The 14,197-nt window shown below is 42.3% G+C and overlaps 1 protein-coding gene across 5 annotated transcripts in view; it reads left to right on the top strand.

Annotated features, from left to right (window-relative positions):
* The first annotated feature begins 4,338 nt into the window (after window positions 1–4,338).
* Window positions 4,339–14,197, top strand: part of PDK1 (pyruvate dehydrogenase kinase 1) — a 28,926-nt gene continuing 19,067 nt past the window's right edge. Inside the window, exons 1-6 of one of the 5 annotated variants that reach the window (XM_036318841.1) lie at window positions 4,344–4,595; window positions 6,443–6,584; window positions 8,730–8,801; window positions 11,354–11,538; window positions 11,839–11,934; window positions 12,690–12,767. In XM_036318841.1, coding sequence (XP_036174734.1) covers window positions 4,409–4,595; window positions 6,443–6,584; window positions 8,730–8,801; window positions 11,354–11,538; window positions 11,839–11,934; window positions 12,690–12,767 — 760 coding nt within the window. In that variant the 5' untranslated portion in view covers window positions 4,344–4,408. Of the gene's footprint in view, window positions 4,596–6,442; window positions 6,585–8,729; window positions 8,802–11,343; window positions 11,539–11,838; window positions 11,935–12,689; window positions 12,768–14,197 lie in introns of those variants that run through there. The other 4 variants (XM_036318844.1, XM_036318843.1, XM_036318842.1 and 1 more) reach the window with 4 other exon arrangements.

The raw sequence follows: 14,197 nt of genomic DNA, 5'->3' as shown, positions 1-14,197 counted from the left end.
GGGTCATTCCAATTAAGGCTCAGAAACTGAAACACAACTTACGTCAAGACTAGGTCTCTGAAGGGGTGGGAGGGAGGAGAGAGGGAGAAAAGAGAGAGAGAGAGAGAGAGATGATTTCTAGAGCTATGAGTTAAAACTAAATTTAATCAAAGTCATAAGGACCCTTGGTTTCACTCTGTGCCCTATGCAGCCAGAAGGTAGTGGAGTCAGGGTGACACAGCTAGCTTGTTTTCCATTGTTTTTTCTACTCTTCAGTCCAATCAGCCCAACAAAGATGATAAATTCTCAGTGAATAGGAGGATCTGTCCCAGGTATCCTATATAATAAAAACCTAATATGCAAATTGTCCCCATGGACTAGGAGTTCTACTGGGAGTTCGACCAGGGGGTGGGGCCAGCTGGCTAACCGAGGGAAGGGAGGCCTGGGAGGCCTCAGAGGTCCCGGACGGCAGCCAGCAGCTGCTCAAGACCCTACCCGTGCACGAATTTCTTGCACTGAGCCTCTAGTGCAGTGGTTCTCAACCTTCCTAATGCCGCGACCCTTTAATACAGTTCCTCATGTTGTGGTGACCCCGATTTCATTGTTAAAAATTGAACATAATTAAAGCATAGTGAGTAATCACAAAAACAATATGTAATTATATATGTGTTTTCCGATGGTCTTAGGTTACCCCTGTGAAAGGGGCGTTCGACCCCCACAGGGGTCGCGACCCACAGGTTGAGAACCGCTGCTCTAGTGTTACATATAAAGATTTTTATTGTCTTAACATGTACTTCATAGCTACATAATTAAATATAGATATAATATAGCCCTTTAGTAAAGATAATATAAAAGAGATATCTTCCCAAAAAAGGAGATATCACCCTTGGATTACTTTCTTTACATCTCTTACAGTGTTATGCCCATAGTGCTCCCTGTAAGATACTTTTACAGAAGTCTTAACGGCTGCCATGTTAACAGATATCTGAAAAAAATCCAATGTTCTCTCCAGCTTCGGGCCCTAAGGCTTTGATCAAAAAGAAAAAAATTGATGCCATATTATATATGTTCTCATATACCCATTCTCTGTATATTGGGTGGGAATTTGTGAAGATACTCTGGATGAAAAGAAATACATGTTATAAAACAGTTGGACTGGCTTCTAGGAGAATAACCTTGCTAAAATAAATTTCAAGGTTTCTGTTGGGCTTTTGTGCTTCCACACAAGTTAATGTTTAGCTGAGCACCTGGACATGTTCAGGTAGAAAGCAAACAGGGTTGCTCAGAGTTGTACACAGAGGTTGAGGGAGTTGAATATTACTATGCATCATGGTGTGAGAAGCATTTGGAGCTCAGGGAGAGGTCTGGAAGGAAGAAAAGAAGAAAAGAGGAAGGCAACATGAAGGAAGGCTGGAACAGAGTTGCGGAAATGGCTGAGGGACAAATTTAAGGATGTCTAATATTCAATTTCACATTGTTTCCTCCCAAACCTTTGGTAAAGTTGGCTTCAGGCCAAACGTGTGAGTGGTTCTGACAAGGAAATCCTAACAAGGAAATAATTTTAAAAACACACAGCATCCTGTCTGGTGTGACTCAGTAGGTTGAGCATCGTCCCATGTACCAAGAGGTGGCCAGTGCGATTCCCAGTCAGGGCACATGGCCAGGTTACGGGCTCGATCCCCAGTAGGAAGCATAAAGGAGGCAGCCAATCCATGTTTCTCTCTCTCCATCTCCCTTCCTCTCTCTAAAAATCAATAAAAATATATTTTTAAAAAAACAGAGCAATAATGATAAAAAACAGATGCCCTTTAGCGAGCAGCGCTAGAATGTCCTGGGCATTGTGCTACACCATCTAGGTCACAGACACTCTGACTCAGGTAGTATCCTCCCTCTTTATTTTTTATTTATGTTGTTAACCCTCATCCAAAAATATTTTTTTCCCATTGATTTTTAGAGAGAGTGGAAGGGGGAGGGAGGATGGGAGAAGGAGAGAGAGAGAGAGAGATTGGTTGACTCCTGCAGGCCTCTGCAGGCATCCCATCTGGGGCCAGGGATAGAATCTGTGACCCTTTGGTGCGCAGGCTGATGCTCTAACCACCGGGAACACCGGCCAGGGCTATTCTGCCTTTTTAGGTAAGGAGACTGAGGCTCAAAGAGGCTAAGGAACACATTCAAGGTCACACAGCCATTACATGGCAGGGCCAGGACCTAAAATCAGAACCCAAGTTCTTTTCATTGTACTATATTGCTTCCCCATAATCCTCTCTGCACTGTCCTTATAAAACTGTTGTCTAGAGGCTAATGGTCATTGACAAGAACCCCGTCTTTCTCTAAAGCTGCCCATTCCACAGTCCATTGATTGTGACCATTGAACGTTTTTTCTTGTGAGTCAGATCTCTTTCTAAGTTTCCACCCACAAGTTCTCTATCTGCTGTCTGAACCACTAAGAATGAATTTAATCATTCTTTCACAGAGCAGGCTCTCTAATATTGGAAGATATGGTATAAAATTGTACCAGGTTGGTCCCTATCGTATATGTTTGTAAGAGCAGGAATATCTGAAAGGGAGCCTATCTGAATTGCATGCGGCTTTATTCCCAACTATGTAGATAGAACATTACTTAGTAATTACTTAGCACATTAGTAGGCATTCAACAAATATTCATAGAATGGATGAAAGCCGGCCAGAGGGGGGAGGTACAGAATATGGTTAGTGAGGCAGCAAACATATAAACGAGATAATTCCTCCTACCTCATTACTTTCTCTACATATCATAGTCTTATGTTCATACTGCTTCCTCTAAGGTATTTTTATCAAAGTCTTAACTACCATGTTAACAGAAATCTGAAAAAGAAAAAATTGCTAGAGGCAACACTCTCAGAGAATATGTTCAGTTCTGCTTCCACCCCATCCCCTCAACTATCTACCCTTGTTTCCAAGTGGTCAATATTCTTCAAGCTAAACTTGTGGGTCTAATACACCCTAAAAAGAGACTTTCATCTCATTCTTTAGACGTAGTTTCTACAACTGAAGATCTGACCACCATAGAGGAGTGAATTGCTATTCTATACCATAAACATAGACTATATATCTGTCTCGGCAGCCATTCCAGAACAACTGCTTTGTCTTACTCCTTGAGCCTTTGGAATGTTTGAACTGGGCAAAATAACCTTTACAGTGGGCCAGAGCAGCTCTGTTCTCCAAACAACTGTTTGTAAAGCTAACAGGAAAACAGGCTTCCGACGACAAGGACCGATAATTGAAGCCATTCTTTATAATCAGTAAAGAGCCATGCATATCTGAAAAATGACTTCGTTTTATTAGTACCAGTAGAAATTCCTTTTACCCATGTATTTCCCCTTTTTTTCTCATAAGCCCTCTGCCTTCACTCCACAATCAGAACGCTGTTCGGGTGTCTGCTGGAATCAGTGCTTTTGGAATATTTATTTTTGTGTGTGTGATTTCAAATGCTTGTTGCCTCTCATTTGAATTTTTATTTTCAAGTTAAAAAATATATATGTATATATAAATTGATACATCTCACACCCATGGAGAAGTAATTTTGTTGCATCTGAGACATACCATAAAGCACTGGGGGTGGGTAAATGGGGAAGCAGCAGTGGAGAGAAGGGACAGCAGTGCTTTTCACTGTATCCTTTGCAGCTCTGTCCATGAGACTAAACCAACCTTAGAAGCTGTCCAGTCTTAAATTCACTATTTAGAAATCTGGAAAAGGTGGCGACCCTCCGATGACAGGTACAGAGACGGGCAGTTGAGCGCAGGGGCCCTTTGCATGCACTGCCGACTGTGCCGGGAGTGCACAGGCTCCAGGTGGCCTGCCAGTGACGTTCTCCGGGGCTGCTGTCACTGCTGCGTTGAGGGCCACACTCCCAGGGCTCACCGTTCGTCTGCATGTGCCCCTGCTCGGCCGGCGCGGCTCCTGACGCTCTCTGGGTCTGTTTCTCCTCCGGTAAAGGTGGGGCTGGCATCGCAGGGGAGGCTTTCTGGACCCCACTCCCAGCAGGACCCCGCGCAGGCCCGTCCCCGAGCCTCCGGGCAGAGGCAGAGGCAGAGGCAGCAGGAAGGTGGGCTCTGTCCCCAAAGGGCGCGGGAAGGGGGCGCACCACGCCGCCGGGACGACTCAGCGCCCCCGCCTCGCCGGCTTTCCCGGAGGCGCTGGGACCGGCCCGCAGCCGAGGAGGCGCCCAGCGGCCTCCCGCCGCCGGCCCCGCGCCCGCCGGTGCCGCCCCGCGCGCTCCCCGCCTCCCTCCCTCCCCCGGACCCGGCCCAGCGGCGCGGGGGGCGGCGGCCGCGGCGTGACAGTTGCTGACAGAGCCCCGCCCCCGCGGCTCGCCACGTCCCGCACGTCCCGCCGCCCCGAGCGGAGCGGCCGCCTGGCGCGCGGGCTCGGCTCCCCTGCGGGCTCGGCATGCGGCTGGCGCGGCTGCTGCGCGGAGCCGCCTCGGCCGGCCCGGGCCCGCGCGCCCGCCGCAGCCTCGCCTCGGACTCGGCCTCCGCGTCCGGCCCGGCGCCCGAGCGCGGCGTCCCGGGCCAAGTGGACTTCTACGCGCGCTTCTCGCCGTCCCCGCTCTCCATGAAGCAGTTCCTGGACTTCGGTGAGTGCGGCTCGGCCTCGGGCCTTTGTGCGCGGCCCCGGCCGCCTCGGAAACCCCGGCTCCTGCACCCCCGGTTCCCCCCCCCTCCCCCGACCCCGCCCCAGCGCCTTCGGGGCTTCCTTCCTCCCTCGGGGCGGGTCCTGACGCTCAGGTGCTGGGCCCGCAGGTCGGATCCAGAACCGGGGCGTGTGCCTTGTTATGGTGATTGTTGAAAACCCGAAGGGCCCGGCCGTACGGCCGCCCGGCCGGCAGCGCACGTGTGCAGGTCCGCGCCGGCGGCCAGGCCCCTGCCCGAGCCGGGCTTCTGGGAGAGGACACCCCCGGGGGTCGTGGCGCACAGTGCAGAGTGAGGATACATGCCCAGTTTTGTATGATGACTGCATAAAACTGGCCTGACGGTAGGGGAAGCAGGTTATAACTGGCCCCGTGTCTCATGGAATGTTTTCCTTGTCACTGGCTTGCGTGTTTCCACCAATAGCCTGTTCATGTCATCAGCAGCAAGTAAGTCCTGAGCACGTGTGAAGTGCACGAGTGCAAGATGCACAGTTCACCCCCTGGAAGCGACTGCCGCCTTCCTCTTTCTCTGCTGGGTGCTGGGTGGTTTTTTGTTTGTTTGTTTTATTTGTTTTCTAGAAAGGATACAACAGATTACAGAAGAATTGCAAAGTTAGGCTCTTTGACTTCTCATTATGGGGATGTTGAGGGGAAAAGGGAAAAAACTCTGATACACGCTAATGAAGTCCTAAAATTTAAGTAAAACAGTTATCTCCTGCATTGTGAGTGCTGTTAGGCCGTGAACGGATCACTAGTGGGCTTGAAAGATACCAGCATGGCCGGCAACTTTATCTCAAAGTTGTGGTTTACAGGGGCAACTTTTGGGGGCTCACGTCCTCGGATTTTGTTTTTATATTAAAATGTCCCTAGTGTGTTTAAGGGGTCAAGTTGGCCTTGTTTACAAGTATACCTTTCAACTTTCACAAGAAAACGTTTTCTTTTAATACCATTGTTCCTGCTGTTGACAATCTAATTTCTGCTAAGGTCGTCTCTTGCGGAGATAGCAAGATTAAATTAGTGACTTTCAAATGCATTGCTGACGTGATCTAACTCTTCAGTTTCATTTAAAATGGAACTGCTTGCCAGGGGACGTTCTACAGTGGGCCTGCTTAGTTCCCTGGTAGAGGAGTGGAGGAATGAGCAGGCTGCTTTCCTGGCATTAGACAATTGAATAGGACCTGCTGGGGGAGACACTGGAAGGTGGTTGCTGAACAGGCATTGGTATGTTTTTGCTCTTTGTTGCCTGAAAGCAATTCTCTACATCTACCCTTTGGTTATAGTAATTAGTATAGTGGTTCCCATGCACATGACAGAATTTTTCTAATTAGTATAGTGGTTCCTGTGCGTCTGACAAGATTTTCTGTTCCTTAGACAGGTATTCACTTCTCATAAACCAAGACTTAGGAAGCATGCTGTAAATGATGGCGGCAGCAGTTTATATAGGGGAGGCTTTGCAGGTCCTGTTAATTAGACTCCTCACCTTGCTCGGACTTGCTCAGGTTGCATTCGTTCTAAGACAGGAAATTACAGTAAGGATGCAAATAATGGAGACAGGAAAGTTTCTTCCTTGCTCTACATAGCAATTGGAATGTCAGGAATTGGAAGGTTTATTCCGGATGCCCTAGAGACGGGCTATCTCATCCCTCGCCCGCCTTTCCTTACCCTGTCATTATGGTGATGCTACCCCTCCGATGTTTCTGGCCGAATAACTCCCTCTGTGTTTCTCCCTGCCTCTTGGCTTCTGCTGCCTTATGGCTTCCACTTACTGCTGTTCCCACCGTGTCTGGTTTCAGGATCTGTGAATGCTTGTGAAAAGACCTCATTTATGTTCCTGCGGCAAGAGTTGCCTGTTAGATTGGCAAATATAATGAAAGAAATAAGTCTTCTCCCAGATAATCTTCTCAGGACGCCATCAGTTCAGCTGGTACAAAGCTGGTAAGAGTCCCGTGTTTGCAATTTCAGTGGGGTTGTGGACTAAACTCAAGTTAAAGCAAATAAATCCTTTTTTTTTTCACTCTTTAGTAGAATCTTAAGGTTGCTCTTTAGTAGAGTCCTGGTGCTACCACTCCTTGGTTTTGAGAAAAACAATCAGAACTGCACAGAAATGCAGACACTAAGCTTAAGATTTATGTTATTCAGTCTGCAGGGATGTGATAATAATATATGCCATTTGTTGAAGTGAGGAATTTATATACAGCACCTTTAATCCTTTCCACACCCTGCCGAGTAGTCATTATTATCTCCATTTTACAGGTGACGAAACAGGTTCCAACAGATGAAGTTTTTTTTTTGCCTAGTACTGGAACTGGGATTCAAACCTGGATTTCTTTGTTTCTACTATACTATGCTGCAGCCAGAAAAATGAAATGTATTAAAAAGTGCATATATTATTATAAACTGAATTTATTTTATTGAAGTATATAAGTCACACAAGTTAAAATCTTTTTTATTTAAAAAACAATTAGAAGTTATCTCTCTTCCAAAAAATGACAAAAGAGTTATGAAGGGTGTACACCATATGTGGCCACCTACATACGTCCTTCCTTGTTAATGTTATTAACTTAATAGTTCTCTTAATCACTAAACGTTTCAAACAAAAGAGTCTGTCAGAGTTCAGTTTAATTGGAAAAAAAATTTAGCTGCAAGACATTTCCCGATAATGATTCATGGAGATCCTTGCTTTCCTTTTGTAGGCAGTACAGTTTGTGCAAGAAGCTGATCTAACATCAATTTTAAATAATAAGTGAAAGAGAAGATACTTTTCTCTGGAAGCTTATTCCTGTGTGTGTTTTTTTAATTCTTCATTAAAAAATAGCATATGTTGCAATTTAAAATCTGATCTGTGCCTAACATGTTGTGAGTATTCAGATCTCTCGTGAATAAAAGAGCACAGTTTTTCTTGACAATGAAGAGAAAATTAATAGTTAACGGAAACCTGCCGGTATCAGAGTCACTTAACTCTGGAATGTAGAGAGGCAAGTTGTTTGTCAACAACAGCTTTCCAAACCAACGTATGGATTTGCAGATTTTATAAACCCTTTAATTCCCTCCTCCCCACTCCTCTCCCCACATCTGCTGAGTTAGGGCAGTTAAACAGACCTTATACTCATGAAGGTCATTGAACGATAGCGGGCTGTTTTAGCTCTGGCCCTGCACTGCCTTTGTGCTTGGTGGTATGACCTTGAGAAAGTCATTTGGACTTCCTTTATTTGGCTCCTTCCTTAACAAGTAATTTACTACCTTGAGATGTTAGATAAATTAAAACCTACATTCTCATGACTTTTGTTTTTGTTCAGTTCTGTTTAAAAGAACTAGGTGGTATAAATTGTAGGCTTTTAACAAATATTTGTTGATTGGACATGAACATCTAAAATTAAGGTTTAAAACACAGACCTTTAAGTTAGACTCTTAGGCCAAGATAGACTGGGCTCTGCATTTTACTGAGGCTAAGACAAGGCATTTGCCCATGATCACATAGGTATTGGTTATAAACACAGTTCTCATGACAATCATCATTTATACTGTAATTTACAGTGGTAAGTTTAGGAAGTTTAAAAGCTATTTTAGCTCGGCTGGTGTGGCTCAGTGGTTGTGTCAACCCATGAACCAAGAATCACTAGTTCGATTCCTAGTTTGATTCCATGTTGGGTTTGCAGGCTCGATCCCCAGTAGGGGGCATGTAGGAGGCAGCTGATTGATGTTCCTCTCTCATTGCTGTTTCTATCTCTCTATCCCTCTCCGTCTCTCTCTGAAAAAATGAATAAAAAAATTAAAGAAGCTCTTTATTAAAGATAGCTATTTTAGAGTATAGAAGTTTAAAAAAATAGAAGAGGTAGGAAATCTTAGTTCTTCAGTCAAATTTAACTTATGCTTTTAGGAGAAAATGTGCACATCCTGCTAGTTTGTGCCAGGAACTTTGCTCAAATGTGATTATGTATAAAAATCTCACTTCAACCATAATTTAGAGCACTATACTAAATTAAAAAATAAGAAATGTTAAAAATCCCTTTTGAGCATTTTCACAATATTGAACTTTCAAAGTGTGAAAGAACAAGTTTACCCTGTTGATTTGTATTTTAGGTATATCCAGAGTCTTCAGGAACTTCTTGATTTTAAGGACAAAAGTGCTGAAGATGCTAAAGCTATTTATGAGTAAGTATACTATCTTGACCTAATTCTGAACATAATTTTTGTACCCTTTAAACATCATATAAAAATATAAATTGATTAACTTTTAGTTTCCCACTGTAGTGGAACATGTGGCAGTATATTTATCTAAAGCAGCCCATATGGGCAAGGCAGGTAACATAAAGCAGGAGATTGTACTGGGAATAAGAAATGCTTCATGCTCCTCTGATCTCTAGTGTAAGAAAAAACACAGCTCAAGTGTGGTGGTCAACAGATATCTAGATGTGGCCTCAGTGCCGCCTGATGGAAGGTGAGGACTTTTCACCTGGAGAGCGCATGCATCTAAAGGACAGCCACCCTCAGCTCCAGCCCATCATTGCCATACCAAAACGCCACCCAGATCATTTAAGGTTTTTGTGTGTTTAAAGAAAAGTCACAAGTCTAGATTTTTTTGTTACTCTTCCCCAGATGATATTTTTTCCATTGATTCTTAGAGAGAGTGGTGGAAGAGAGGGATGGGAGAGAGAGAGAGAGAGAGAGATGACAGATGACAGATGACAGATGACAGATGAGAGATGAGAGATGAGAGATGAGAGACACTTTTTTTGGTGGCCTCCCGCATACTCCGGACTGGGCTGGGGATCAAACCTGCAACTCAGGTATGTGTCTTTGCCTGGTAATCGAACCAGCAACACTTCGGGGCATGGGCCAGTGCTCTAACTACAGAGCCACACCAGGCACACATCTAGATTTTTAATGTAAAATCTCCCAATTTTGAATGATAGACAACTAGTTAAAAAATTTTAAAAATACTGAAGGCCTTCAAAAAATGTCTGTGGGTCTCTGGTTTATGACCTGTTGTCTGTAAGATAATGTAAGTAATATGACCAACATATCAGAACGGGCAAACCCAAGTAGTCCCCTCAGGCAGTTACCTGCTTATTCCAATGGCTGTTGGTCAAAAGTTGGAGACCACCTCTTTTGTTGTCCTCAGTCTTTAATACATTTCTTTGACTGTCTGTAAAGGTGATGGCAACACTTCATTTTTAAAGCTTCAGTTTTATGATTTTGGTCTGAAAATAACATCAGGATGTACTCTGTGCCTACTTATGGAGCACATTTTGCATGAATGATATTTAATCTTTAAAGCAAGTTAGTTGAGATACTACTTTCTGTGCAAAGAGATTAATTTAAGGTAGCATAAAGGTCAAATAGCTAGCAAATGGTGGGGCCCAGATTTGGACACAGGTAGTCTTAAAAGTAAACATTATGTTACTTTTATGTTACATGGATTATGTTATTGAACCTTCTGGAAACAGTCATTCAGATGAGTTAAGCGGAATAATACTGTTTTGTATTTTTAAAAAGGAGAGAAAGGTGATGCCCTAGTCAGTTGCTCAGTGGTTAGAGCATCAGCCCATGGACTGAAGGGTCTCTGGTTTGATTCCTGGCCAAAGGCACAAACCTCCGTTGAAGGTTCAATCCCCAGCCCCAGTCTGGGCATGAGCAGGAGGCAACCAATCACTGTGTTTCTCTCACATCAATGTTTCTCTCTCTCTCTCCCTCCCCATCCTCTCTCTCCTTTCTACTCTCTCTAAAAAAATCAATGGAGAATGTATCCTTAGGTGAGGATTAAAAAAAATAAAATAAAGAGGGAAGGGTGAAATAAACTAATAAAGGGGTGACTAGAAGTGATGAGATGTTTGCTTTTTTTGAGGAGTTTTCTTGTTTGTATTTTGGATTAACAGTTTGGTTTTGAAGCTAATTACAAACTAGGAATTTCAAAAGTGTTTTGAGTTGTGAGAGCATCATTGGAATCAGTTAATAGTACTCAAGATGATGACTTTGAATGGGAAAGCACTCATTCGAAAGTGTAAATTCTGATGGGTATGTTACAAAATGGATTTTATTACTTCCTAATTAAGACTCCTTTTCTCTTTTATTTAGTTCTTTAAATTATCCATGCAAGAATGTCTTCTAAACGACAGAAATGGGAAGGCCAGATGATTTGAAAATTTTTCTTTTCACATAACAGTTGACTTTTCCTCTCCCATTTTTAAACTTATAGGATGAGTGAAATTAGAATTCTTTCCTACTTTTCTGTTCTAAGTGGTTCTTTCTCTCTTTGAGCCCCAGGGACTAGTTCCAAAGCAGACAGGCTTTATTGGCTCATTCATCTTCATTCCTTACAGAGCATGTGTTCCCTAGAAGCAAGTGCTCTGTCTTCTCTTAGACTGAATGTCCCTGCATACTGTCCTCATAGCGAGTGCTCAGATGACCCCAGTTGACAATGGTTAAAGGAAAACCATAGTATTTTAGGATTATGTTTTGTTGCAGCCTTACTTTTAAGACTTTCAAGAAATTTCAAACGTTTTATTTTGGAGGTTCTTACACTGTCACAGACTCAGTATATTTAATGATCTGAAATATATTTACAGAAGTGTAGGACAACATGCACTGAGGCTTCTTTTGCTGAATTAGGGATTGCTTGCCTAGTGTAGTTGGTTAAACTTAGACTTTAGTATTAAATTCACTTGTCAAAATACTTGGCTGTATTGAGAGACAGGTTTGTTTAGCTTTACAGATACCGTGATACGGATCAGGAACCGACACAATGACGTGATTCCCACCATGGCTCAGGGTGTGATTGAATACAAGGAGAGCTTCGGGGTGGATCCCGTCACCAGCCAGAATGTTCAGTACTTTTTGGATCGCTTCTTCATGAGTCGAATTTCAATTAGAATGTTACTCAATCAGCACTGTAAGTGTCTGGAAGTCAAGAAAAGAAGCTAAATAAAGTATATTGGTATATTTTAAATTATTTAGAACACTTCCCTTTAAGGAAAATGTTTAATTTTACTTTTTTATGTATTAAGAAAAGTAAATAGACTGCTATACAAAGGAGGTGTTTTTATTGAATGTAAAAATACTGTGTTTATGTTTAAGAAAAATGTTTGTTCTATTGTTCAAGTACCACTTAGAGAAACAGTTTTCAAATCTGGAAATGGGCTTTGATATTTTAGTTTGTTTTATTTGTCTCTGATGTTTCATTTCTTAACAGCCTTATTGTTTGGTGGGAAAGACAAGGGAAGCCCATCTCACCGGAAACACATTGGAAGCATAAACCCAAACTGCAATGTAGTTGAAGTTATTCAAGGTAAATACTTACATTTCTCCTTTCAGAAAGGATGTAGGAATCAAAATTGTTGAGTGCTAGTTCTCGCTATTAAAACAGCTACTTATATCCTGAGTAAAAATGTTAGGAGTGAATATATGGGTTTATAATGTTAATTGTGCTTTATGTACAGGATATTTGCTTATCCAATGCTCTGTTAGGTAAAGTATGGTGATACTATGTGGGTATCTGTTTCACTTCAAAAATGTTAAGCCTCTTTCCCCTTTCTAATTCCCTATCTAGGAGCCATAATTTATAATTGGTTTGCATCTTTCCACACTTTTTTCTGTTTATACCACATACTAGAGGCCACTTGGCCTGGCCTGTGCCCTCTGGCAATCCGGGACCCCTTGGGGGATGTTGGATAGCTGGTTTCAGCCTGATCCCCACTGGCCGATTCAGATAGGAGGGAGCCCGATCCTGTGCGTTGAGCGACTGTCCCCTGGTGGTCAGTGTGCATCATAGCGACTGGTCGACCCATCGTTCGGTTGTTCAGTCTCTTAGGCTTTTATATAGATGTGGGTTTTGCTTCTTGTTTTTTTGGTATAGTATCTGTCATTTCTCCTTTATGGCTATTAGGCTTTGTCATGTCATATTTAAAAACTAAGATTTTTAAAGTATATTTTCTTCTATAAAAAGTTTGAAAATTTCATTTGTCAGTCCTATTGCCACCTTAATGCATGAAACAGATGTAAATTTATTTAATGCTTTTTTGTTGTTGTTTTGATTCACACTAGATGGCTATGAAAGTGCTAGGCGTCTTTGTGATCTGTATTATATTAACTCTCCTGAACTAGAGCTTGAAGAACTAAATGGTAAGCCTGATGCTGTCTATTCCTCAGTGATCACTGTTTTGATGACTTGAGAAGGAATGATAAGGATAATTTAGATTTGTTTTAATATAAAAGGACTTTTCATCAACTTCTTCATATGAAAGCTGAGTGAGAGCAATCATGTTAAAACATATTTATGTGTGTGTGTGTGTGTGTGTGTGTGTGTGTGTATTTAATATAGTTGGGTTCTTTCTGAAAGACATTTTGGTCTTCCCCATTAAAAATTTTTTTTAATTGATAATGTTGATTCTTTACTTATTTTTGGTTTTCTGGTGAGAAAAAAATGGTGCCAAGAAAATTCCATTTGACTTTTATATGCACTTCAATAATGCAAGGTTTACCCTAGAGCCGTGGTCGGCAAACTGCAGCTCGAGAGCCACATGCAGCTCTTTGGCCCCTTGAGTGCGGCTCTTCCTAAGCCTTAGGAGTACCCTAATTAAGTTAATAACAGTGTACCTACCTATATAGTTTAAGTTTAAAAAATTTGGCTCTCAAAAGAAATTTCAATCATTGTACTGTTGATATTTGGCTTTGTTGACTAATGAGTTTGCCAACCACTGCCCTAGAGTATTTCTACTTCCTGAGTTGTAAATCACTATTTACTGTTGAGGAAGTAGAAAGACTAGAGGTGTAAAGAAGAAATAAAGATGCTCATTTATTTGAGAATCTGTTTATCTCTAATGGTCTTTTCTTCACCCTGACAGTGCCTTTTGGAAAAAAAAAAAAGGTGTAGGTGCCTTGGGAGGAGATTTCTGAGTCTTACTGTTTTCCTAGAGGTAGGGTAGTTTAAAAGGGGGAAAACATTTCCTAAGTTAACATGACCCTTTGAGAAGAATAAAATTAAACAGTTTTTACTAAGTTGTATTCTGGACAGCAGTGGACGTTACCCAATTGAAAATAGAATTGTTTGGTGTTTTTCTAAAACCATATTCATGCTTTTGGTCCATAATGGTACATCCAGTAAATAAGAACCACAATGCAACAGTGATAGTTTGGGAACCTGAACTACTCTGGACAGTTTCCAGGTGTCCCACCCACGTTTCCAATGGGTATTTTATTCAGAGGGAATCCAGTGTGTTGGCTACTTTAGAATCCTAGGGCGTGGTGAGCCTTATTCCTTTGCTCAGCCCAAGGTTCTGTTTTACACACTATCTGCCCACCAGGCCCACCTGGGCACCTATTAAATGGTTGAATGGAAAATCAGCATCCCTGGATCAATTGATGCTAGCTTAATTTTTTGTCTTCAGATTTATATCCATGGAAATGCCTGAAATAAAATAGGAAACATTCCACCTGGGTGAAACATTTTTAAAAATGGCTTAAAAAAAGAATGTATTTATGTAAGTTGGGCCATGGAATTTATAGACTGTAACACCTTTTTTTTGGAGAGTAAAATTTGGACCTTAAGGTTG

Source organism: Myotis myotis, unplaced genomic scaffold (genome assembly GCF_014108235.1).
Source record: "Myotis myotis isolate mMyoMyo1 unplaced genomic scaffold, mMyoMyo1.p scaffold_m19_p_8, whole genome shotgun sequence".
Classification (NCBI taxonomy): domain Eukaryota; kingdom Metazoa; phylum Chordata; class Mammalia; order Chiroptera; family Vespertilionidae; genus Myotis; species Myotis myotis.
Note: the sequence above shows the minus strand (reverse complement) of the source record. Positions and strands in the feature narration are given on the sequence as shown.